This window comes from Psammomys obesus, unplaced genomic scaffold (assembly GCF_907164565.1).
Source record: "Psammomys obesus unplaced genomic scaffold, mPsaObe1.curated_primary_1811, whole genome shotgun sequence".
In the NCBI taxonomy this organism is placed as follows: Eukaryota; Metazoa; Chordata; class Mammalia; order Rodentia; family Muridae; genus Psammomys; species Psammomys obesus.
Genome location: NW_026592710.1, coordinates 981,327 through 1,007,657, shown reverse-complemented (window position 1 = coordinate 1,007,657; position 26,331 = coordinate 981,327). Strand labels below are relative to the sequence as shown.

At 55.4% G+C, this 26,331-nt stretch overlaps 1 protein-coding gene across 2 annotated transcripts in view; it reads right to left on the bottom strand.

The window, feature by feature from the left end:
- Positions 1 to 6,694: 6,694 nt before the first annotated feature.
- Positions 6,695 to 26,331, bottom strand: part of Ski (SKI proto-oncogene) — a 61,311-nt gene continuing 41,674 nt past the window's right edge. Inside the window, exons 2-7 of one of the 2 annotated variants that reach the window (XM_055615250.1) lie at positions 13,252 to 13,374; positions 12,994 to 13,109; positions 12,222 to 12,484; positions 11,804 to 12,096; positions 10,410 to 10,640; positions 6,695 to 9,974 (exon numbers count right to left, since the gene is read on the bottom strand). In XM_055615250.1, coding sequence (XP_055471225.1) covers positions 9,786 to 9,974; positions 10,410 to 10,640; positions 11,804 to 12,096; positions 12,222 to 12,484; positions 12,994 to 13,109; positions 13,252 to 13,374 — 1,215 coding nt within the window. In that variant the 3' untranslated portion in view covers positions 6,695 to 9,785. The remainder of the gene's footprint in view (positions 9,975 to 10,409; positions 10,641 to 11,803; positions 12,097 to 12,221; positions 12,485 to 12,993; positions 13,110 to 13,251; positions 13,375 to 26,331) is intronic. The other variant, XM_055615251.1, reaches the window with a different exon arrangement.

Here is a 26,331-nt window from a genome sequence, read left to right as displayed (position 1 = left end):
GGGTACTAACCACAGGGAAACTTCAGCCTGCTGGCCTGACCCCAGCTCCCAGATGAGGTGACCTCACTTCTAGCCAGAGGCCTGGTAGCTCACACAATAACAGCCATAGCTCCATCCTGCCCAGGCAGGCGCCCTTCTCTGGGTGGGATGGACCAGGTGGTTGAGCTCCATTGCTTTGTGATCACCAGCACTGCCTGACAGAAATGGTGGCATCGGCATCTGCCTCCTCTCTGCCTGACAGAGGTGAGCATAGCAGAAATCTTTTTTGGACTGCCTGGAGATCCGGTGAGAGTATGACAGAGCCTCTGTGTACAAACCACCACTCCAAGCAGCTGTCCCCATGTGGGGCCTGGCAGGGGCAAGGGAGAGAGGCTGGGACAAGAGAGAACATACACCACCCTCCCCACCCCAGCACGGGAAGAAGCTGCAACTGCAGACAAAGCCTCTCTCCCTGGTGCTACCTACCCTCTAACAACCCCCTCCTCCTGGGAGGAGGCTGTTGGTCTGCTGATCACTGACTTAACAGATGAGATACTGAGCTTCAAGACAGGGCACTGTCACTTGTGTGTGATACAAAGAGAGACAGGGATGGGAGGGAGGAGAGGCATTCAAGGAAGGAAGAAGGCGGCAAGAAGACAGGGACTGAGAGAAAGAGGAAGGAGAGCTGCCTGCCCCTCAAGGCCCTAGCACCCAGAAGCACCTCAGAGAGCTGGCCCTCCGGGCCACCTGGGACACATCTTGGGTGAACAGAGGACAGCATGACCAGGACACAGCCTGGACCTAGGCTGGCCTGCCCGGTCTGTGGCACCCTCTCCCTGGGCCTGTTTGGCACAGGTGGCCATAGCTCCTCCTAGCCTCTCTCACTGGTAAGGCCAGTCACCCAGGATACCCTGAGGGAGGCCTCCCCCAGCCCCATCTACAGCCTGAGCAGGTGGCCTGGTCTTGGTGCCAGGTGGGTGTGAGGCCAGTTGTGCTTAGCTTGGACCCCTCCCAGCTGGAGAGGCTCCACGTCCAAGCCTGCCACACCGGTTCCTTCAGCCTGGCCAGCCCTGCCAGTTCACCGGGAGCCCTGACCCTGGGTAAGGTTATGGCAGCCCCAGGCTATCCCAGCAAGACCACTGCAGAGGAGAGGAGACATTTTCAGTGATGGCTGGCAGGCCCGAGCCCTTTCTGCTCAGATTTCCTCAGGGTGAGAACAGCCTCAAACAGCCTCTCACATCTGAGGGAAGAGACCCTGGGGAGGTTCAGGTGGAGTCTGGAGGCCAGGTGAGGAACGGACTGCCTACGGACCAAGGAAATGGGTCTTCAGGAACCAGACAGTGGAGGACAGCAGGACGTATGTGTGACCCACACAAACACAGTGGCTCTGTCCAGGCTCCTCTTAACACAAAATGAAGTCTATCTCTGTAAGGAGCTGACAGTTTGCCCTGTCGCCATGACCGGACACAGGAAGACTGCCATCAAAGCTGTCCATGCCTACCACAGCCTTGGTAGGATTTGGCCAGGTTGGTAGACCCCAGTCCTAAGGCCAGTTATCCACAGGCCTGTTGCCTTTTCTATCCATCCCCACCGCATTGGGATGGTGTCGCTGTCTCACCTTTAGCCAATTGGAACACAGAGGCTTTACGGCTGAGTCTGAGGGGGCCTCCCTCCTGGAGTGCCTTACACAGTGGGAGGCTAGGGAACACAGGAGGCCAGACCCACCCTGGGCTCCCTGAAACCTTGGCCCTGAGTCAAGAACACCAGTGAAGGGCCCAAGCATAGAGTGGTAGCACCCCCCTACTGGAAGGGGATCCCAGGCCGGAGACGGAGATGGGGGTGGGGGTGGACCAGCTCAGGGCACCCTGTTCCCAGCTGTCAGCCAGAAGTGCTCCTCGGATAACCGGGAATCACACCCTAACCCAGCCGTTGCCCCCACTCCTGTCTAAGGACCCAGGACCACCTCCCAGGACCCCACTAAACCTCCGTGGGGGCCTCGGCAACTCTGAGGCCCATCTGGTCTTCCAATTGTTTCCCAAGACAGTTCTTTGTGAGTCCCTCGGAGAACCAATTTCTGTGGGGGGTCTTTTTTTGCTAGTCAGGTGTTAGTACAAAGCCCCGCAGGCCTGGCGTGGGATCTCAGAGCCTGTTTCCAACAAGTGGTCTCTGGCCCTGGGTTGGGAGCAGGGCAGTGAAAAGGAGATCCAGAAAGCTGGGGCCCGGACCTGGCTATGAGCTGGGTAGAGCTATACACTGCTCAGGGGACAGCTGTAGCTGCATAGTCACTGGTCCGTGGCTTGTGCCTCTGCAGGAGCCTTCCAGGCACAAGCCACGGACCAGTCCTGGGATCCTGTTGGTTTGGGTGGACCGGAGGCTTTGGAGCTTCACTGGAGGCTCAGAGACGTGACGAGGGAAGGCTGCAGGGGCTTGCTTAAGGCGACCAGCTAACACACACCCCACAGCAGGGTTGGCCAGAACCTTCGCAAAAGGGCGCGACCCTTTCTACCCAGATCGCGAACGCGCGCTCCGAGGCCGGCGAAGAGAAGCCGACTCCGGCCCGGGGTCCCTGGGGCCCAACGCTGCAGGAAGTCGGGTTGCGCGCGAGGCGGCGCCGGGCTGGTCCCGCAGGGCCGAGCTCCCTCCTGGCAGCCGGAAGCCCCGGGCCCAGCCCGTCGGAATCCGGGGCGGGCGGGGGAAGGGAAGCGCGGGCGGGCCGCAGGGCGAGGCGGAGGCCGCGCGGCCGGTGGGCGGCGCCTGCCGGTCGGAGAGGCGACCCGGGGCTTCGGGAGATGCTGGGACTGCGGTCAGGCAGCCGGTCGCGCTTCCCCGCAGCAGACGCCTCCGAGCTCCGCTCACCCTGGGCCGGCAGGAGCCTGGCCGAGCTTCGGTCCACGCCGCCCCCGCCGGTCGGAAGGAGCGGGAATGTGGGAAGTTGAAGGGCGCGGCGGTTCCAGGGCAGAATCTCTGTGCCGCGCCCTTCCCGCCCCCGGGAGGTGTGTTGCCGGTGGCCGCGGGAAGGCAGAAGCCCGTCCTGTGGGTGAACGCCGCCCTGGAGCGGCCATGGACCCCACGGGGCTTTTCGTCCTTGACTCCGGGTGGAAGACAACCCCTTGTCTGTCAGACCTTGGGCTGCGAGTTCAGGCCTTTGTGCAGGCTGTATCCCGACCCAAGGCCACCAAGCACTGTTAATGGGGAATTGTAGCTGGGCTGCCTTACTCAGCCGTTGGTGGCCTCGTTGGTGGCCTCGGTGACGTGGGACGCAGGGGAAACGCGTGGGGAAGCCGATGGTGGGCAGCCCCTCAGTCCAGCAGATCGCCACCTCCAGTATTTGATGGGGCAACTTCCTCAGCCACCAAGCTTCCTACTGGAGCACTTAACTCCGCGACAGGAAACTGAGGTGTCGACTGCATGTCCATCCGGTATAGGCCTCAGGGTGACGCTGGACCCCAGGGTCTTGCAGCAGGGATCCATGAACCCCGGGCACAGGCAGGAGCCCCGTGTGTCCAAAGCAAAAGAGGAGCACAGCACACAGAACCTCCCTCTGAGCCCCACGGCCTGGCCATACCAGATGCCCTGGGCCCTGTTGCCCTGCCTGAAGTGGGTCAAATTCATCTGCCTCAGGGCCTCTCCCCAAGGGTAGGGGTTGGCACAGAAGACTGCCCTAGGGCCTGCAGATGCCCTTGGTCCCTTCCCTACTATACAGCCCTGCACACGCACACACAGTGCGCACGTACGCAGGCTAGAACAAGTACCAAGGCCGTGAGGCCTCTGTATCCACCACAGATGAGGGCCCTAGGTTTGTAGCCTCACAGCCATCTTCCTCACCCACCTCATGTTGGTAGTAACAGCCCTGGGCAGAAGGACGGGGTGAAGATGCCCCATGTTTCCCCTCTCTGGTGACAGTCACCACTTCCTCAAGGGCCTAGGACAGCTAGCTCCCTCCCAGCTCACCAAGCAAGTAGTGGACCTGAGGAGATGCTGCATCAGGGTCCACTTGCAGGAGGAGCCAGAGATGCTTCTGGGAGAGACTGCCAGCTGGCTTCGGATACTTGAAATCCTTCAGAGTCAGGACTGGGTTGACAGGAAGTGAGCAGAGGATAAGCACTGGGCAGTTTGCAAGGGCCAGCACGGGACACGGGAAACAGGGGAAACCTGCATTGCCTGAGTGGGACTGGGCTAGTGTCGTGGGTCCAGCCAAACCAGCCAGTGCCTTTTAGCTGTGGAACTGAGCACATGGCCCCTACATTTGAGAGCTGCCGTGGAACAGCTACGGGGGGCCTGGGGGGACCCCTTCCAGTATGTCTCTGCTGGAGACTTTGGGAAGGGTCCACACTTTCATTTCCTGGCTTCCTTGGATGGGTTGTCACTGTTTTCCCAGGCAGACCTTTGCCCATCAAGATCAGTGTTAGCCGGAGCCTGGACCCAACTTCCTGCCATTGAGGAATATCAGGCCTATAGTCAGAAAGAAGGCCCACCCCACGCTGGCTGGACCCGTGGCCCAGCACAGGATGCCATGAAGACAAGTCAGGCTAGCCAACGTCTGCCTGTGCCCACCTGCAGCAGGCCACCTGTTCCAGGTTGGTGCCCCTGATGCCAAGACTCCTACCAGTCTGGCACAGGCCTGATCACAGATGGCCTTATGCGTCGCCAAGACCATGGGGTGCAGGAGCAAACGGGCATCCAGGCCTCAAAACTCCCCATCCTCACTGCCTCCCCAGGGTCGCCTGGTGTGTGCCTGTGATGGGAGGGTGAGTTTTGGCCGTCTACGAGGAGGGCTGGGAGCCCAGCAAGAAGCCAGCTACACACAGCATCTTGAGTCACAACTCTGCCCTTTGCTTTTGGAGTCTTCTCCTAGGTGATGGACTCCAGAAGTTCCTACACCCTGTTCACCAAAAACAGGACCAAAAACTCCTGCAGAGCAGGCAGTCTTTCTTAGACCTGTATGGTGGGGTCAGAAAGAAGTCCAACCCCAGGACAGGCAGGGGAGCTTCAGAGCAGGTGCCAGAAAGGTATAAGGGTGGCAGGTCTAGGCCAGGGTCTGGGCCGGATGGCCTGAGGGAGCGCGGCTCTCCTCTAGTCCATATTTGAAGAGTAGGGATAGTTTTCTTTGTGCGTGGGGACATGTGGAAGGCACAGGCCATCACCACAGAGGGAATAAGCAGGGCCGGCCAGACCAGTATTAGAGCAGGACATGGGCTTAGGCTTTCCATGGAAGAAGCCTGGGGTCTGTCTTCCCAGATAACGGCTTGTTTGCTTGGCTTGACTCTAGGGCGGTATGCAGGGGCCAGAAGACAACTAGGAACAAGTGAGGTGAGGGTGGGCAAGGCAGTGTGTGACTACTGTTGACTGAGTAGAAATGAAAATGAGGGTGACGGGGCAGAACAGGGACAGGAGGCGGCACCACCTGAGAGCTGCCGACCCTACTCAGCGATCCTCCAGGCCTGGAGAAACTTGGAAACAGGTGCCAGCTGAGAAGTGGGGTTTCAAGAGTCTGGAGGGGCAGCTGTGTCCATACAGTCGCCCTGGCTGATGTAGGAGGCCTGAGCAGACCCCAGGCCTCCCCACCTCAACCCTTTCAGGGGTCCTGGTTCCCTTGGATGTGCTCTGGTCTAGGGTTAACTATAGTCCTCTAAGTTCACACCCAGAGGTGGAGCTAGAGCAACCCTGGAGACAGGAGGCAGGTCTGGAGCCTTGGGGAAAGCAGATTTGGGGGCTGAGGTCCCCAAGCTCAGGGCCAGCCACATGCTTTCCCCTGCCTCTGGCCTACAGCTTTTGCTGCCAAGGTTTTCCCCAAGCAGGGTTTCCTCTGCCTGTATGCACTTCTCATGCATCCATCCCACCAGATAGAGACGAGACGGTTCATGGTTCCACCATCCGCAGTCAAGAACTGACGTGCAGACCCCAGCCTGAGTGGGCCCTTGGTACCCAGCACACTTCCCTCCGCTCATGCCCAGGCTGCCAGGACCTCAGTGAAGAGATGAGCTGGCCCGTCCACTCTTTCCGTCCTCTTGAGACAGGGTTCAAAAGACAGACTAGGCTGTTCTGGAACTGCGCAGACCTGCCTGGCCTCGGAGCTGTGGCAGTTGCACCCTGCCGGCCGCCCGAATGTGGAGTTACAGATGTGAAGCCCAGCTAGTATGCTAAGACTTCTCCAGGCTAAGCCTGCTTCTGATCCTTTCTGCAGCTCCCAGATCAGGCAGAAGGTAAGGCTCTCCCCTTCTGGGTCTCTGGGGCAGAGACAGGCAGAGCTGTGGTGCTGGTCCTGTGCATGCCACAGGCTCCTGGGGGAAGAGCTGCAGACCTTGGGCCACAGGGCTCTGGCTCGATGAAGGTAACGGAGGTGGGGAGGGGCGAAGCGCTGGGTCTGCAATGCTGTGACTGTTCTCCATAGAAGACACAGGTGCGATTTGGGGGGTGAGGTGTGGCCCAGGGAGTTCTGATCCAGCAGACCCTTCGGAAGCCCTGCCTAAAAGGGCTATGCCCGGACCCCCTGTCCAGCACTGCCCAAGGTGCTGCCCAAAAGGTGACTGAGGCCTAGTAACACAGCTGAATGACCACCAGCCCCAGGCCTAACCACTTCCTGAGGCCCTGACTGCATGCACAGGGGCTGCGGGCGCCTGTGGAACTCTCAAAGTCCTTTATTGTACAATGTCATCTGTTTCCGGGGTGGGGTGGGTCGGGGGCAAAAGGACTAACAGGTACACAGAGAAATAGATAAATATGCCAAGCTTTTTCTTTTTTCCTTTTTTAAATCAGGCATTTATAAACAAGAAAGCATACATTAATTACATAAAAATAGCTCTCGAGTAGCAGGGTAGGCCAGCATATTGTCATTAGCAGCAGCATAAGACTGGAGGGTGCAGGGGCTCGGGCAGCTATGAAAATGTCATTTGAGACTTTTGACTTAAAGCAAGAGCCCCTCCCCCTCATCCCTGCAGTGGGCATGAGGGAAGGGGGCTGGGGGACACCTGCGCAGGGGCTGGGAATCGTGGGTAGCCATGGGGAACACCGCATGGGAAACGCCACACGACGCTTCTGTCCCCTCTGGCAGATGAGCAATTCTTCTTCAGTTAAAAACAACCCAGAAAACAAGACAACCAGCAGGTAAGAAAAGTTTCTGGAAAAGGAATCACCATATACATGTATAATACAGCGGTGTGAAATGGAAAAAAGTATTTACATTTGAGTTGTTTTTACATTGGCTAGTCTGTATGAAAAGCAGGGTGTCGTGGGTAGGAGTTAGCTGCTCACCAGTGAGTGTTATTGCTGTTGGTTTTTCCCTTCGTTAAAAATCTTTCAGGATAGAAATAATGAGTAAACTGGTAAAGGGTTTAACATACAGGGAGCGTCAACAGCCAACATGATGGAAACTCTCTCCTCCCGTTCTCTAAAAAGAAACCTGCGGACTCCCTAACTAGGAGACAGGCATGCAGTGCCCGGCTGCCCTCAGTCCACGGCGGGGCCGAGGCAAGCAGGGCTACCTTCCACAGCAGCTGCACAAAATACTCACTGCTTTGCCAGCCTCGACGGCCCGGGGCCCAGGCCTCAGGCAGAAGCAGCAGATGACCTAGACTCTAGGTCCTGCCGATCCCAGAGCACAAGCTACTGGTCAACGTGAGCCTGTGCTCCTATCACCCTGGCCTTCAAGGGCCACTCACAGGAATCGGGGAGGGGGTGGGAACAGGGATCCAGGACAACTAAGGAGATGATACTCCCTTCCCAGAACCAAGCCGTTCTGGCATGTGGGGAAGAGTTCCTACAGACACAGCACTTCCTTCCCACACTGGGGCCAGTGCTGGACCCAGGCCAGGGAACCTACGGAGAGGAGCGGCTCTGCCGAGAGGAGAACCAAGGCTCAGAGGGCCCAAACCACTGTGACCTCCTACTAGGCAACAGGACAGCCACACAGAAGCACACCAACACACTTAAAGCTTTGCTCCAACTAAATCATTTAGTTTTCCTTGAAGAAATGACTGAAAAACACAACTCTAGAAAAACAAGGCTGAAAACAGCATTCTTCGTGTTGCGTAATAAAACTGACCCTTTAGAGACACGGTCATAATGCCCACGGGTGGGTCTCGCTATGGAGATGTGAAATCCATGCATACAAGTTTCATAACTGAGAGAGGAAAAAAAGCCAAAGAAAAAACTCCAAATAAACGCTGCGTATACATGATGTCCCTTTTGCATTGCACTTCAGAAGGGGGACCAGAAGCAGCCCAGCCCCCCTCAGTAAACCAAGGGCAGACCCTGCAGACAACCTCGGCACCGAGTGTCAGGGCTTAGCAGTCTCCAGTTGCAGGCAACAGTCCTTGAGGTCGTTTGCACCTGCACAAGCCATCTCCACCTCCCCTCAGCTCATGGCTGCCCTGGTAGGTAGGACTAGAGCGGAGGGCTTGTGTATGATCTTCTCGTGTGAATAGACACAATCGGAGGATGGGTGGTGGCTTCTTGTCTACTGGGAAATCATTTTTCAAGCTTGGGCATAAGAAACCTTACACAATTTGCATAAACAGTTAAGAGTAAACGAGATTATTTGGAATAAATGCAAGTTAACGTGTTTTGACAGTGGCAGATTCAATCGCTACTGAAGACGGTATTTTGGGGGTAAAAAGACAAGTCAGGGTTTGCTGTACAAGATGCTGGAAGGCACAGAACGACCCCCAAGTTCAGTCTCTGCGGTTTCATTTTCTTGTGATTCCCTTGTTCAACCAAGCACCAGAGGGGATTTCTAAGCACTTGAGCACTTAGGGTTTGAACTGCTCTAGAAATCGGTACAAACCTCAGTTAACGGGGAGTAAAAAGATAAGGGGAGGTTCTGACAAAGTGCAGTTCTAAATACATGTTTAAATGAACAACAACAACAACAACAAAACAAAACAAAAAAAAAAAAAAGAAAGAAAAGAAAGAAAAGAAAAAAAGAAAAGAAAGAAGGAAAAAGTGATAATGCTGTTTCTGTTCCAATGCCGCAGCCCCAGCCCCCGGCAGAGGGCCTCCGGCCGCGCTGAAGGTGCCGTGGCCAAGCAGCACGTGGGCGGCGCGTAGGACACACAACGACACTGGACCATGGCCGCCGCCTGGCAACAGGTCAGCCCCTCACGATGTAGGTGGGCATCCAGGGGCCCAGAGAGACTGTGGCTCAGGCCTGAGCCTCCGGCGCCTGCAGGGCAGGGGTAGTGGTGATGGCAGTGGGCGGGGCAGCGGCAGTAAGGCGGGCAGTGTTGGGGCTCATCTCGCACGCGGCGCTGTCCCTGCTCTTCCTGGCAGCAGCAGGAAGACTGGGGTCCTTGTTGCTGAAAAAATAGACTCTGAAGAAAACCCCTGCTGTCCTCTTGTGGCCGCGGGCACAGATGAGCGGTGATGGCTTCCCAGGACGGCGGTGGGTGGGTGCCACCCCACCACAGTGGGTGTCCAGATGGCGTCACGTGTAGGGGCCTTTTACAGTCAGTCATTAAAAAACATGTTGGTTCTCTGAATATCAAGTCTCCTTACTGGTTTAAATAGCTTATAACAAAAGTGTAAATGTTAGACTGTTCTAGCAAGCAGAGGACCAGCTCCAAGCCACACAGCCGGTCTCAGCTCTGGCTGCGGCTGGGGACATGGCTTGCCCACTTGAACTTGGCCAGTAGAAAATTTTGCAGTGGATTCCAAAAGTATGTGGTTACAAACACTCGCTTGGTAATAGGCACAGTAGAGACGTTGTGCTGTGTGGCTGCAGAGGCATGGGCCGGGGCTGCAGGGCCACGTACCCGCCGCCCTCTGCGCACGCATGGAGGTCCATGGGGCAGTGGCAGGCACTGACCAGGCTAGGGATCCAGCTCGGCGTTGCCCTCACCCCCCGGATTCTCAGGCCGTGGCCGAGGCCACAGCTGCTCCTGAAGCTCTTTCACCACCTTCTCCAGGTGCTCGCGGGCCTCACGCTCCCTCAGCAGGTCAGCCCGGAGCTGCTCGCGGTCGGCCTCCGCGTGCTGCAGCTTTGCCTGCAGGTCCTCAATCTGAAAGGGATGCTGTGGTCAGGAGTGCCAAAAGCCAGCACGTGCCGCTCAAGCCCTGCCAAGTCCCTTCTATTCGGCCCTCAGTGCTATGTCTGCCCCTCTTCCACCCCCACTTGCACAGGGTGACCCAGACGCCCAGTGCTGCTAGAAGTGTGGGCTCCACTTCCACCCTACCCTTCTCAAGTCCCCAGGAGGGAACCAGACAGCACTGCAAATGTGGACAGCCCTCCCTGTCTCCCCAAGGGAGGAAAGCCTCTGTTCTGGGCAGTAATGGCCCTTGGGGGGCTGGTGGAGTACCCATGGCTAGGGAAGACAGGGCCCAGCGCCAGGCCCAGTCTGCTGGCCCCGGTGTGGCCCATCAATCAGCCTGAAATGGTTAAACTGAGGGCCTTGGGTTTGTAAGAGCAGCAATTCTCAGGCAACCCACTCCCGTACCTGGGCTGAGTACTTGGCACGCAGGCGGCCGGCCTCACAGCCCTTGTCACACACCCGGACCTGCCGCGCCTGCTCAAGCTCTCTCTTCAGGCGCACCCGTGATTCGTTGGCCTCTTTCATCTTTTTCTCATTTTCAGCTCGGAGCCTCTCAATCTCTTTCCTCAAACTGCGCTTGGCCTCTGTGGCTTCTCGTAGTTTCTCCTTCTTGGCCACACGCAAGAACTCTAGCTCCTGGAAGGACATGTAGCCAACAGGTTCCAGGCGTTATTAGCAGCCCGTGCCCTCCTGCCCACCCTGCACCCACAGGCGTGCTGGCTGCTGGCGTCCTCCCCGACCAGGCCCAGCAGAACATCTTCCTAGCCGCTGTTGTCTGCCCCGCCCGTCAAGGTTGCAGCCCAGCCTCCAAGGTGTGCCTGCCTTGTCTCCATGGGAAAGGGGGATACCAGTCTCAGATGCTGCCCCTGAGGCCTACAGCTGCCCCTAGAGCCAGATGGAACCGTTCACTTCTGTTCTTCTCATGCCCTTCCCCCACTTGTTAGAATGCACTGTGACACCCGCCCCCAGGAACAGTCATGTGGGAAATCACACCTCCACCCCCAGTGGGGGCAAAGAAGGATGCAGGGTGAGTAAGACTCACTCTGAGGAGAACATCTGAAATCCTGCAGCCCGAGGATTGACAGGGTTGTGTTGTGCTAAAGCCCACGCCTGAGGCTGCCCCTGGAGCTGCCAGACTCAGGCTGAAGTGTGAATTCAACGGAGGCTGAGTCTGCAGCAAAGCCTTTCTGCTGAGCCCCGGTGAAGACCCAGGGCTGAGCTGCTCACTCTCCCTGGGCTGCCTGGGAACTGAGCCTCCCTTCCTCATGTCAGAGAACCAAAACAGCATGAAGAGAAGGTGCGAGAGGAAAGGCTACAGTCTAGGAAGCAGTGAGTGGGAACGCACGCAGCCAGTGCAGTGTCCTCGCACACCTCCTGGGTCTGCGCTCCCACAGGCTTTTGGCTCCGCCCAGAGGCCTGCTGCCATGTCCCTTTCGGAGACAAAGCTGCCGAAGCCATCCCCACTTGTGCTCCATAGGCAGAGCACAAGTCTTGCCGGTGGGGAAATAAAGCATCCGCCCAGAGGGAGGAGGGGTGCTGGCACAGCCACTCCCCACTCAACGTTACCCCTCTGGCCAAACAGCATGCCATTTCTTTCAGTGAGACCCCTACACAGGGGGAGCTGAGGCCGGGACCACGGCAGGAGCCTTCCTGGACTTCAAAGTACCTCACAGGGCACAGGGCTGGGCCCTCAGGAGGATGGGGGGGGGGGGGGGGGACCCCAAGGCTCCCCAAGAGGGCATGGGCAGCCAGAAAGGGAGGCTGTCTCCTGTCCCGGTGCTACTCGGTGCCCACCTTACCTGGTGCAGGCTGCGCTTAGCCTGTAGGGCTGCGGTCAGCTTCTCCTCTTGTTTCACGCGCATTTTGACCACCTCATGCAGGAATTTCTCTTTGGCTTCCTTGGTGTCCAGGCCGCCCTCCAGGGCTTGCCGCAGGTGCTCCAACTCTGCCTCCAGCCCACTTGGGGCATCGGCATGGGCTGCAGCATCAGGGGCAACCACTGGCGGGGCATGCATGCCTGGGGAGCTGAGATCCTTGGCAGAGCTGGACGAGGTAAAGGACGGAGAGGACAGCGAGGACAGGGAGGAGGTGACTGAGGAGACAGAGAAACCAGAGCATTAGGCACCCGAGCACACTGTCTGGTCATATCAAACGGGAGCCCCTCACCCCACCTCTCGTACTGACTCCCAAAGGGAGCAGAGTCCAATTCGTACTTACATTCCTCTCTGCTTTCAACTTCGACCTCAGCCTCAGAATCCTTGTCTTCCTCTGGGGCAGCCACAGGTGCCAGCATGTCTGGGGCTCCTGGTGTTTCCATGGTCAGCTTCCGCTTCCGTGGCTGGATACAAGTGGTAAGAGGTTCTGGCGCCCGGGAGACCACGGTGGTGCATGGCGGACTGCTCACCACCTTTGGCTGGGTTGGTGGTGCCAGGGCCACGTTGGGGGCCACAGCTGTGTCAAAGCCCTTGTAGGAGTAAAAGCTGTGGGAAGCACAGACTGCTTAGCCAGGCCACACCTACCTCACAGAGCCCTGTATGAGCTGAGGAGTGGGCCCTGCTCAATCGGACAGGGCACAGGGCGCATCTTCTCTCCCAACTCTAAGGCAGAAGGACAAGGTTCCAGTGACTGAGAACCACAGATTTCCCCAAAGGCTGCATAGGATGGCACACAGCTAGACCTTCATGTCCACAGAAAGCCCCCCCCCCCCCCCATTCCTCCCCTTCTTGCATGATCTCTTATGCAACCCTGGCTGGCTTGGAATTTGCTACACATTCCAGGCTGGTCTCAAATTCACAGAGATTCACTTGCCTCTGCCTCCTGAATGTTAAGATTAAAGATGTGGACCACCAGGCCCTGCTGGGAAGTTAGCTCTTAATAGACACACAGCCGGGTCTGTAAACTCAGTAACGTCACCTAAGACTTCAAAGTTCTAGACAGTTTGTCGGGGGACTAAGAGCACCAACAAGGCCTGCTGCACTGCAGTCCTCACCTGTCCCGAATCAGGGCTGGAAGGTGTGGGGAGCTCTCTTTCTCACTTGCTGACACTGCAGGAGACCAGGGCCGGAAGGCAGAAAGGCGCTGGCGAGGGTGAGTGCAGCCAAGGCTCTGTCAAGAAAATCCCCTTTGTAAGTGACAATGGAAAAACAGGCCACTTTGTGTCCCTGAGGCCAAGTAGAGCCACAGACTTGGCTCCAAGAAGGCTCTGGCCACCCTCCCCAAAGACCCCAGACAGGTTTCCACATAGCACCTTATTGGAGGAACCAGCCAAGGTCCGCAGCCAAGTGGACTGCTTGTCCTTCTCAGAAGACGCGGGGGACTGTGAGGAAGTGTCGTCTGTCTTGGGCCTTACGGAAGCTGGGGGCTCTGAGACCTGTGACCAACAACAAAAGGTCCTGCTGGGATCCCTGGGCCCAGGGAGGGCTGGTCCTCCTACTAGCCCCTTGATAGCAAGCTCCCCACTGGGTCATCCTAACTCCACAGCTATGAAGGAGTTCCGAAGACCCTTCACAGACCCACGTCCAGAGGCAGGAACACAGTGCACCACGGGCCCTGTGCAGAAAGGTAAGGCTGACGTCCCAAGGGGCAAGGGCATCACGTGAGAATAGAAGGGCACTGTGCTGCTGCGGGCTGCTATGAGGTGACCTCACTCACAGCTGCAGCGGCCTCTGTGTCGACGGCCAAGACCCATTCTGGGTCCACAGCGCTCTGACCCTTCAGTTCTTTGCCTTCAGTCCACACTACTTCCTCAGAACACAGATATGCTGCTGGGAAGGCTAGACAGGACCAGCAGCAACCACAGGCTCGAGTGTGACCCAATAAGCAGCCATGCTCAAGCTCAGAGGGAACCTGGCAGTGCTGCCGTCTAGGTGGCCTCTGTCACTGCTTCATTACAGAGTACTACAGTTAGCCCTCTCCAGAGGAAGGAAACATTCAACTGGAAGGCTCATGACATGGAACAGAACAGCTTTACCAGACATCACCACGCTGCCCTTGCTATCCAGAGCCTGTAGGAGCCACCCAGCACCAGCTGTGGCGGGCTCTGGCTGATAGGCAGACACCCGAGCTAGTTTGTACGTGAAAGCCGGTGGCCCTCCACCTAAACGTCACCTCCTCAGGGACATTCCATCTGCAAGACAATCACAGCATGGGCTTCTCCCAGAGTAGAGATGCCTACAGGAGTTAAGTTTAGCTAAGCTAAGCTCTTATCCCCCAGCTAGGGCCTAAGTAAATGACAGGGACTGCAGGGCAGTAGGACCAACAGACACACCAGGATTTACATCTTGGTCTCATGCACAGCTTCTTCCTTAGGCACAAGTTACTTTGGGGGTGATGAGAGGGATGCAGCCAAAGTGAGGTCTCTGACCTCCAGCTGGGGCCTCAGGCATACAAAAGAACAGGGTTCTCCCCCACAATACTTGAGGGAGTACTCTATAATAGCCTGGCCTCGCCTCTACGGAAGAGGCACTGAGGAAGGCCACCTTGATGGGTTTCCTACCGTGAAATCTGGGCAGGAGGAATGATCAGGCCTTCCCAAAGGCCCAGTAGTGTGGCGTGCACGTGCTGGATCCGTACCTAGGAGAGCTGCTGCCTTTCCAAGAATAAGCAAGTACTGGGGGCCAGCAGGGCAAGAAGCCCCTCCACCCCTAGTGCTCAGAAAGGGGCCTGTGGCAGGGGAACCATTGCAGGGACCACACTGGTGGTGTTCTCCAAGAGCAACTACCTAAGGGACGAGCAGTACTGCTCCTAGGGCACTTCCAAAGATAACTGAAGAGGCTCGGCGGGGGTGCGTGACACGGAAACCAATCAGGGCTGGAGCTTTCTGAAGGAACCAAGTGCCATGGTGTCATTGGCCCGGTCAGCAGAGGCTGCATATGCTCCCAGTAGGGGTAGACACCCAGGGTGCCAGGTGGGGCAGAAGAACCATTTCCGGAATTGCAAGGCTCCCTCGCACAGTGAAGGAAGAAGGGGTTGCACACCAGGGTGGGGCTTCCTGTTTGAGTAGACACCAAAGCAGGTGTACAAAGTGAGCTCCATTCTCTCACTGACAAAGCCACAAGTCTAGTCTGGCGCTGACTTGAAAACTCCAGACCTTGCGGGTAGGGACCATGAGCCACCTCACAAGCCAGACTGTGAGCCAGCAGAATGCTGGAGAGTAAGGCCACTGGGTGAGGCTGCTTCCTGTGCAGAAGAGCCATGGGGGCGGGGGGTGGGGTGGGGGGGGGCAGGGTGCTAGATCACTGCACTGCGGTCAGAGTCTGCTAAGGCAACCCAGCTGTTTCACACAGGGGACGGGAAGGCCCTGCAGGTAGCTGGAACTATCTCCTGAGACTTTCATAGAAAGCTCAAAGGCAAGCAGAACTCTTACAGAACCAGGAAGTGTTAAAACAAAACGATGGCAGGAATTCCCCTTAGACACCAAGCTAACAGCAAGTTGCAAAAGTGAGGATGAAGCTGAAGAGCTTTTGTTAAGCAATGGGACCCTGAGAAGGGCCACCCGGAGAGGTGTCCTACTTCACAAAGGTGCAGAGACAGGGCTTTCTTAGGCCTGGGCTATCCCTGTCTGCAGCAGGAACACCAGGGCCCCTAGTCATCAGCCAACAGTCAGGGACCATAGTTTCCCCTCCAGGAGGGCTAGTTACCACCAGTCTGCTACCTCTGGTGTCTGACCCTTCCTGGGGCTTGAGAAACAGCCCACAGTGCCTACAAACCCTCAGGGGAGGGGTTCTGGGCCCACACCCTAAGGCCAGTCCAAAACAGGTCAACAAGAGGCAGCCCTGCTCCCAAAAGTCCGATACCAAGCCGCTATTATCAGGCTGTATCAGGGCGTAGCTGGCTGGGCTGGCCACGGCAGTGCCCTGTGGCTACTTCCTCTCTGGAGCTTCAGACAGTGGATGTTTGTTTCCCCACACTGCAAGGCAAAGACACACTGAGAACAGGTGCCACTGAGTGTGTGCCTCTGCACCTGTGCAGGAAAGGCAGGGCCAGTCAGGGCTGTGGCTACCGAAGCTCTCGAAGCAGGTGAAGAGCCAGCTGCACATGCCCCCCCCCCCCAGCACTGTGAGGCCTGTGAGTGCTCTGTCTACTCCTCACTCCCTCTTCCAAACTCCCATCACAGAAAGAATACTACAGACACTTGTGCCCACCAAGGACAGAAACAGGGGCAGGTCAATGTGGGGCCTGGGGCTACAGTGGAGCCCCAATGTGGCTGCTCTCTCTAGCATCTGCCTCTGGCCTCACACACTTCAGAAAACAGTCAGACAGAGCCTCAGGGGATCTGTGGCCAGCAAGAGCCGTAGAGCACACATGGGGGCTTGACCCACACAGGCAATGCACTCTATGGATGCCGATGCCCAATAGGAGGCATGGCAACTTGCTAAAGGGAGCGGGTCCTCGGCTAGTGCTGCGGGGACAGCACAGTGGGCTGGGGGTTCTAACAGAGGCCTGCACACTGTGCTAAGATCATGGTAACTAGATCACCACAGAAGAAACTGAGATCCACCAAGGGGCCCTCCAGAGCCTCTGCTCACAGGCTGCAGAATCCTGGCAGGCCCTACCCATCCCCGTCCTGACAGAACAAACTCACTGCCATTCTTCATCCCAAGTCAGACCCAAACGCTTAGTAAACGTCACTAGTCAGAGCCAGGCAGATATCTGGGAGTCCAAAGTCAGGCTGGCCTACATAGCAAGTTCCTGGATAGCCAAAGCTACACAACAGAGAGACCCTGTCCCCAAAACAAAACAAAACAAAACAAAACAAAATAAAACACGAGTCTGCCTCAGAACCTGTCCCCAAGGCTTGCCCAGCTGTGTGCGTGCATGTGTAGGGATATCACCTCAAGTGCTGGCTGATGGCATTAGGTAAGCTCAGGGTCAGCGAAGGGTATGATGGGAACATTCAGCCTAACTTCCTGTAGTGCTCTGGCCACCCTCCAGGTGCCAACCATCTTACAGTGACCACCAGGTGGCCATGGGAGAGCACAGGGCCATGCTGCACATCCCTGGCTGTGCAGACAGTACCCACACAACAGGGCACGGCCCAGGCATGCTTCCAAGAGACAGAGGTGGGAAAGGCCAACAGAAGGAACCAGTGTCAGGAGGTGCAGCTGGCCTGACTCCAGTCAGGCTCTCAGCGTATCCATGGTCTCTTGTCAGTCAGGCTCTTAAACACACAGACACAACAGGGCGGATTATGAGGGAACACCCAAACTCAACAGTTGCCAACAGCAGTAAGGCCACTGCTCTCTGTGCCACTCAAAGGGCCACAGGCAGCTGGAAGAAGTCTGTGATGTCTCATACTGCCTCACACCTGAGCAGGCTTGAGGACGGGAAGGGGCTTAGAATTCTCATTGTGATGGGCACAGTCCACCCAGGTGGGAGACAGCTCTGCTGTGGGGACATCACAGGATGGCCTTCTGTTCAGAAGCTTGAGGAAATGCTGACCCTCCCTTCAAACTGAAGGGATGGTTCGCTCAGTGGCTGAAAGCACTAGCCATTCTTCCAGAGGGACTGGATTTGGTCCCCAGCGCCCACACAGCGACTCACAACCACCTGCAACTCTCGCTTCCGGGGACTGATGCCCTCTCTGGCCTTCATGGGTACCAGTTATGCACACAGCAGACATACATACATCTATGCAGGCGAACACCAAACATAAAAAATAAAAATTAAAAATACTTTGGGAGGGGGGCCTGAAAAATGGCTCAGTGGTTAAGAGCACCTGCTTTTGCAGAAGACTTGGGTTTGATTCTCAGCACCCACCCCGACTGTTCATAACCATCTGTAACTCAGGTTCCAGGGGATCCAATGCCCAATGCCGCCTTCTGACTTCTTTTGGCAACAGGAATGCACATGGTATGTGGACATATGTAAGGGCAAAACACTCAAATTAAAATGAGTCTTCAAAACTATACTTTTGGGGGTATTATTTTACTTTATACATTTGGACTGCCCCCCCCCCCCAAAAAAAAACAAACAAACCAGGGTTCCACTGTGTAGCCCCGGCTGTCCTGGCACTCACTGTGTGTCTTAGTTCCAGAGCATCGAGACTAAAGGTGTGACTGTTTAGTCGGCATGCATGTGTGCTGTGTCCTCCGCAGCTGGAGTTATAGACAGCTGTGAACCACATGTAGGTCCTGAGAATAGAATCTAGGTCTTCTGAAGTGTTTTTAACCACTAAGCCATCTCTCCAGGCCCCTCCCCAAATAGGAGGGAGGGAAAGAGGGAAGGGTGAGCCATATCTCTCTCAAGACCCTGTCTCACTGTAGACAAAGTGCTAGCTGTTTTCTTCCGGACTCTAGAGCCAGATACAAGGAGATGCCAACAACCTAGAGCAAAAGGGTTTACCTTGTCTTCCTGGTAGGACTTGCCACACATACAAAGATTCACCAGAAGTCAAGAACCAACTAAACATCATGTTACAGCTACTCTCTACCTAAGGGTGTCAGGGCCTGGCTACTTACATACACACAGATACTGAGATAGATTGGGCCCACTTGATACTCTGCGAGAGGTTAAATTAGTGGTCTTCCTGTGATTGTGACTTCCAGCTCAGCACACTTCTAGGCCCTCTGGTTGAGACCTTTTGCCATTGTGGTGCTGTTGATGATGCCTCAAACCTGGCCACTGGGGTCTGGCATCCCTACAAAGACAGTCCATACCTGGGCCCAAATAGCAACATGTGCAGGCCATCTGGGAGTCCATGAACCCCCTAGTGTGGGCAAACCTTTAAGAGGATGATCTGGTGTTACTTCAGTTCCGGGACCAGAGGCAATGTCAAGCAATCTCACTGAAGTCAGGGGCAGGGGCAGCACAGCTAGCCACCCCTCAGGGTTAGGGTCCCCACGGTACACTAAGGTTGGAAGAAACTCAACGATTTGGACATAGAGCTTGGTAGACACGGCTAACCTAGGCTATGTCCAAGAACAAGCAGTTCCTTCAAGTTCCAGGTGAGTCGCCCAGGTCCATGACAACAACAACCGCTTCCTAACACGAAGTAGGGTCCTAAAGGAAGTGGTAAGGCTGGTCCCAGCATGCTTCCCGAGTAAGTCTCTCCTGGGTTTGAAACGTTTGCAGGGTCCAGTGGGGTGAGCCTTGGGAAGCTCTAGTTTTGGCCCTGACATGGATCCGAGGATAGTAGCAAATGGCAACACCGAAGACCACTGGGGAAGGGGGAAACACCTTAATCCCGTGACGGATGTTTCTGAAGCACCTATCCGCACCGGAAGGGGGGCAGCGGCCGGGGTAATCCACCAGGGCCATCAGCCCCATGATGGACCCAGAGACAGTAGGACACAACACCCTGGTTAAGGAACAAGTCAGGCACAGTGAGACACCACCTCATGCCCACTAGGACAGCCAGGAGGACAACCACAGTCAGCAGCAGGCGAGAGCAGGATGTATCCGGAAGGAAGCTCACTGCTGCTGGGAGAAATACAAAGTCGTAAAGCCACTACACAACAGCCTGGCAGGCCCTCCCGGGGTTACCAAGGCTGCAATGTGGGCCAGCTGGGTAATATTTACCTAGACAATATGAAGCTCAAAGCAATCTGAAATCCAACTAAGAAGCAAACCAGGGCAGCCAGGTGACTAGCAGCCCCATGCCTGAGCAGGGGTCTTGTAAGGTGCTGCCACTGAGACATCCCAGGCCCCGAAGGGTGCCTCTGTGTCATTTCCCACCAGCTGCCTAGACTTCCACAGTTGTCTGATGACAAATACTTAATGAAAAAGCACAGTGAGGTGGTACACGTGCCTACACGCGTGGCTGTGACTTTAAGGACCTGGACAACACAAGTATTAGCAATGACGTGGAGACGTGTGCCATAAGATATCAGAGCAGTGAGGCAGTTACGCACAAAAAAACTAAAAGGAATCACATGGCCCAGAAACCCCCCTCTGGCATTCTATCCCTAAGCTCATTCGAAACAGAATCCAGTACAGACGTGGACAAGGGTTCACAGCAGCACTGTTTGCAACAGCCAAGAAACGGCAAGTACCACAGGTGAGCAAACAAGTTAACATGGCCACACTGCAGGACCCCACTCACAAGAAGGCACCAACAGTCACAATGCAGATGACCTTTGCAAACATCTTGTTAAGTGACAAAAGCCAAAAAACCACCTCACTGGTGGCTGGAGGGCTGGGGTGGAAGGCCTGTGGGGGGGACAGCTAATGATAACAGATTTCATACTGGAGCAATGAAAGCGTTCTAAAATTAGATACCGGTGATGAATGCATACGGTAAAAGCCAGAACTCTGTGTGAGAGAGATGATGCTGTGAAAAAGGAAAAAAAAAAAAGGCACTAAAGAAAACCCTAAACTGTGCCAAGGACTTTTTGGTGGGACACCAAGGCCTGAGGCTGAGGCTTAGAGTGGCAGCAGCCTTTGGAGTTCAATGTAGGTGTGGCACCAGAGAAACAGCCCAGGTGCCACAAGACCCACCTCAGGAACTCCGGGTCTGGGCTGCTGCCACCTACAAAGGCTCCACTACAGACTATCCAGGGTGAACATCCAGAGGAATAACGGGAGCTCACAAGGAAGAGAAAACCCTCAGAGCAGGTGGCCTGACTTCTGGCTCAGGAGCATTCCAGTCCTTGTCGAGAGGCATATGCCACAGGGTACTGGACACAAGAGAGGGAGCCTCCAACAAATAGAACATGCACTGCTGTGAGTCAGGCGGGGACCAGGACCCTGTGGTAGATTCCTGTCCTACCATAAGCATCTTCCTACCACGGTCAAACATTTCCAGGGGGCTCCGGGTATGACCGGTGTCCCTCTTGAAGGAGGTGTTCCAACAGCCACCTCTCACCTCCCCTAGTCGCTAACGTCCACCATCCCAGGGGGGCAAACTCATGCTTTCCATTCAGAGAGACCACAGGCCGGGCCAAAGCCCGGTAGTAGAGAGTGCCATTGCTCACCTCATGAGGCCAGGACAGATGTACGCCACTGCCTCCCTCCTCTTCATGAGATGACCCCCACACCCCAGTGCTCAGAGCAGCTCTGCCCATACGGTTCTCTCCTAGGGCCGCCTTTGCTCCACTCTGTGTCGCCTGGACACCAGGCCCCGCACTGTACTGCCCCTGGGACTTCTGAGGCTCACCATCGTACTCTGTGCCACTAGAACATTCCAACTTGGGAACCAGCGTTTCAAGGCCTCAGGAAGTTAGAGATATTCCCAACACACAGCCAAATGTGCGCCTAAGGATGATTTGGTATTCGGAAGCAGCCCAGACTGGCCTGGGATTCATGTGTGCCACCATAGCTGGCTCACTCAGAAACCTTAAACACATCTATTTCCTAGAAACATTCAATTTAAAATTTGTTCCTGTTTTTATTTTTAAAAATATTTATTCGTAATTATGTATATATCTACGTGTGCGTATGTACATGTGGGTGCAGGTGCCCAAAAAAGCCAGAAGTGTCTGCTGCCCTGGAGCTGGAGTTACAAACTGTGGTGAGCTGTCCTGTAATTTGCTCTGTAGACCTGGCTGGCCTCAAACTCACAGAGATCTGCCTGCCGCTGCCTCCCAAGTACTGGGATTAAAGGCTTGTGCTACCACTGCCAGGCCAGTTTTTGTTTTTTTGTTTGTTTTTTATTTCATTAGGAAAAATTTCACAGCAATCTTAGAGATTTCCAGGCCCCCTCAGGATGAAGGCCCAGAGCCGTGGTTTATGTGCACATACCAGCGACTGTCGGGAACTCTGACCATAGGGCACACAGCTGTACACCTTGTGACAGTATCACCCTCTGTCACTTGCCAGGGGTTCTTCATAAAATCAGCACAACTGTGTTCTACTTTGTGATTTTCTTTCGTCGAGAGGATTTCCCAAGGCCACAACATGCACAACACTTCATAATGGTGGGTGGTGTCTTTTAGCTCAGAGATTCACTCCACAGGGAGAATGGAGCATGTGGGCTGCAGGGGAATGAAGAGCTCTGGCTGCTCATCGTGCTTGCTCCACATCCCTGACACTAGTGGACCCACAGCGGCCCGCTCCACACTTTGGTCCTCCATAGGAGCAGCAGGCACCTCCCACCCTCTCTCCAGCCGCTGTTCTTTCCTATGAGAAGGATTTACCACAGAACTCACAGTAACTTCAAACTACAAGCATTTACTCACTCAAAGGCTCTGCCAGAATTAAAAAGATATTCATTTGGAAATTTTTGTCACATCAATCTCAGAGGGACCACAAGGCCTCACCATGCCTGGGGTACAGGACAGACTCAAGATGTGCACACAAAACGAAAGCACCAATCCACAAGTGGCTCAGCAGGGGAACACTAAAAGTGAACACAGGAAACCGAACAAAAAGCAAATTTCCAGAAAGACCAGGTAAGTCAACAGAAAATAAATATCAAGTATGCAGATGTAAAACAGGAAAAGCAAATGAGAATGTGGAGTCAGCCACAGACACACCAGAAGGTTTGGTGCAGAGGGCACAATCTCGGGGGACACGGGGAAAGCCCGAGGCTCAATATGCGGTCTCTCCTGGCTCCTCTTTCTCAAAGTAGGTCAGTGGGTCTTTACCAGCGTGCGCAAGCCGGCATTACAGGACTCCCTCGCCACTGGCACCACAGCCAATGGCCACAAAGCTACTCTACACTGATGAGGACTCTGATCAGCATCAGACAGAGGCAAAAGCACCACAGCCCAGAGTCCCTGCTCTACTTAGCTGGAGTCCTCACTGCGCTGAGCTCTGATCCTACTCCAACTAGGGTCAAGGTTACTGCTGTGTCCTGCGGGCCCTATCAACATCGGCTCCCCTATGGCGGCTTGCCACTGCCTAGTACAGATCCTTCCTGTCCTCATACTTCAGACGAGACTCCTATCAGGCAGCCAGCTGGGGCCGGGAGATGGCTCAGTGGGCATAAGGACCCGAGTCTGGATTCCTAACACCACATGAAAGCTGGGCATGACCCCGCACATCTGTAAACCTGAAACTATGGGGGTGGAGACTGGTGGATCTGGAGGCTCACTGGACAACATGGTGAGCTCTAGGTAAAAAATAAAAGCCAAAAAAAAAGACAGTCAGCACCAGGTAGATGCTGGTGATAGGTTAAGTTCACAGCTTAGTGGCATGCGGGACCCAGAGTCCTGCCAGGGCAACCAGGGCCCGACAAGTGGTACAGGGTAGCTCTGGGTCAGACTTGCTGCCCTCAGGGGAAACCATCACCTCACAGGACCCTCCACAGGACCGAGGGCTGGCTGGAGCAGTCTGGGTGCTAGAAGGGCCAGACTACAGCTGGGGTCCTGGAGGTACAGCTAAACCCCAAACACAGAGCCAGTCCAGCACAGCACACCTCTAAGGAGCACTCAGTCAGTGGAGAGTCGCCACCCTCCTGGCTACCCTTTACAGGGCAGACCAGAGCCAGAGTAATACAGTCACTCAGCTCCTTCACACAAAACAACCAACACGTGGGCAACCCCAGCAGCACACTACAGACGAAGAAAGGCTCCCCACCTGACGATTCAGAGCTACAGTCTCCATAACAGAGCTGTTAAGGCCACTCATGGTCTTCCACAGGTAAACCGTAGGTTGCCTCACTCTGGAATTGGCTCAGTTTGAGCCCTGGTCCCTTTCTGAAGATTCCACAGCTCTAGAAGTTGCAAAGCTATTTTTGTAATCACCATTAATATTTTACACATGATAATTCACATTTCTCATCATGCTCAAATTAACCTATTTTCTGACTATTGTGCTACTGAGGAAGCAGGCTGGATTTCTAAGACAACCCCAACCCCCAATGAAGCAGAATACTGACTTTGATGCCTTTAACTTAAGTAGGTCACTTCTCTAGCTACTCCAATCCTGTTCACAAGACTTTTCCAAGGAAACTGAGTCAGCAAGGGCCTTCCTTCTCCCTCCTGGGAGGACCCACAGAACAATCCTTCCCCTTCTGCTGAACATCAGGGAGGGCTCAGCTCCCTGAAAGAAGCCCAAGGAATGGAGTAGGACAATAAACTCCTTCCATAAACTGGGTCTGTCAACATAGCAAGAACCCACCCTTGGAAGGGGATTTCTTGGCAGGGGTGGTTGGGGTAGAAAGTGGGTGCTGAGTCCTGGCCTGCCTGCCAAGCCTGCAGAGAAGGGGGCTAGGGGCCAAGTACCCCAAAGAAAAGCTAGTGCTTGAACTGCAAAAAAGATATTAGACGTTTGTCCTGGTCCCGTGAGCATACAACCCAAGGGCTCACTCTGGCACTACACTGAAGGCCCCGAAGCCTGCTCACAAACCTGCTTCAGAAGCAGAGTAATGGAAGTCCCCAAACAGACATGGGTGTTTCCTATATGGTCACTGGAAAGTTAACTGTTAAAAGACTTACAACTCAAGGACCAGAGTCCCCGAGACAGCCAGCTGCTGGCACACCAGCAGTCTGTGCTGTGGGCGTGCCCCAGCCTGGGAGTTTTGGTCTGGGGTGGGGCAAAAGGACCTATTCTTTCCCAGCTTCCCCAGCCCCCAGCAGACATTCCATCAAGATGACTCTCGCCAGAGGGCGGAGCAGCCTGTAATGGCTGCTTGGCCAGCTGCCACCCCTTCACCAGAGATTGATAAAGATAAACAGGCCTTCCCATCCAGGGCTGGAGGAAAGGCTCCAGGCTGCAGGAGAAGGACAAGGGATGAGGGAGGTGCAAGATGCTGCAGGCACTGTTCTTGGAAGGCTGATTCACTGCACTTGCTGCGCTAAGAGTGTTTCTCCAAGACGGGCCTGCCTTCCTTCCCCACCTCCTATACTTCCTCCAGCTTCAGCAACAAGCCCTTAATAATAGCACAGAGCAGGACAAACAAGCCTCCCGGCCTGACCAACTCAGTCCCCCAAAGCCCAAATCCAGCCTTCCTCTCCAACATCTGGAAGTAGCAGGCTGGTTCTGATCCACCTCATGTAACCAGAACCATGCACACGGTGAATCACTGAGGAGGTGTGGCCTGAGAAAGGAGCGGGTGTGTGTGTGTGTGTGGGGGGGGTGCGTGTGCGCGTGCTTGTGCGCATTCGGGTGTCCCAACTCCTTCCAGCCTTTAAGCATCCAGACTAGGCCCAGTTCAGTACATCCCAGCCTGAGCCTCGGAGAGTCAGTTACATCTTGAAACCAGCTGCCCTCCTGCCCACTTACAGGCCAGCCCCAGCCCCAGCCCCAGCCCCAGCCCCAGCCCCGCTCCCAGGCCAACTGGCACCCACTCTCTGAATTCACAGGCTCTGTCCCAATATGCACTCTCATCCTTAACATGGTTAGTGACATGTTTGCACAGTCCCCTAGTTCTCCTGAGGTATTCCCTCCCACCTCAAGCCACCCCTCACACAGGCTTAACACTCCCCCACTTCGGCAGGGGTTCAGCAATGCATAGCTGGTTTTTCCAGCCAGTAAATACTGCAGACAGGAAAGCTAGACAGCAGCTGGTAGAGAGAGAAGACAGCTAGCCTGGTCAGTCCCAAAGGCACAGGAATTATGGCTCTGCTGGAGAGACCTTGCTCAGGACCACATGCAGGCCCAACTAGGACCCATGGCCACTGCCTTTCCTGCTGCATTCCAAGAACTAGGGTTCATGTCAGTCAAGGAGCACAGGGGACAGAGCAGAGCCACACCATCTAACGGCTCAGGAGGGATGGGGGCTGTGATTCCAATGGAGAGTGCAGGCATGGGACTCCTGCAGGACAATACTTGGCCTCAGAAGATAACCCAGTCCTGTTCCTTGGCCTCCTAAGAGTCCTTGCTGCACAAGGGAGGGCAACTGTGGCCTGCCAGGTTCCCATGCAAAGTACAGCCTATGCTCAGCTTTCCTATCTGTCTAACGACAAGGCCCAGGTAGATGCTGGTGATAGGTCAAGTGCACAGCTTAGTGGCATGCGGGACCCAGAGTCCTGCCAGGGCAACCAGGGCCCGACAAGTGGGACAGGGTAGCTCTGGGTCAGACTTGCTGCCCTCAGGGGAAACCATCACCTCACATTCCCTGGAAGGCCAAACCTTGCTGGGACCTTGCTGGGTTCCCACACCACGGATGCTCAGCACCTGAGTGGAGACCCCGGCCCGGAACCCAGCACTGCACACACACCCTGCCCCAGATGCTGGTGCTCCTCCACTGCAGAGAAAATGTTTGGAGATTTCCTTTTCCCTCTCACCTGCCCAGAGAAAACACATGGCCACATTTCCTGTTCAGGGCGATGTGGACACCTTCCTGTCTTCAAAGACTAAGTAAAAACACCCTCATGTGGCCTTGCCTCTCTCTCTCTCTGCATGGGCAGGGGAGCAAGGCAGGGCTGGAACCTGCACAGTGGTGCAAGGAGCCCAGTGCCCGAGTGAGCCCATCAGTCACAGCCCTGGGCATCTCCAGAAGCAC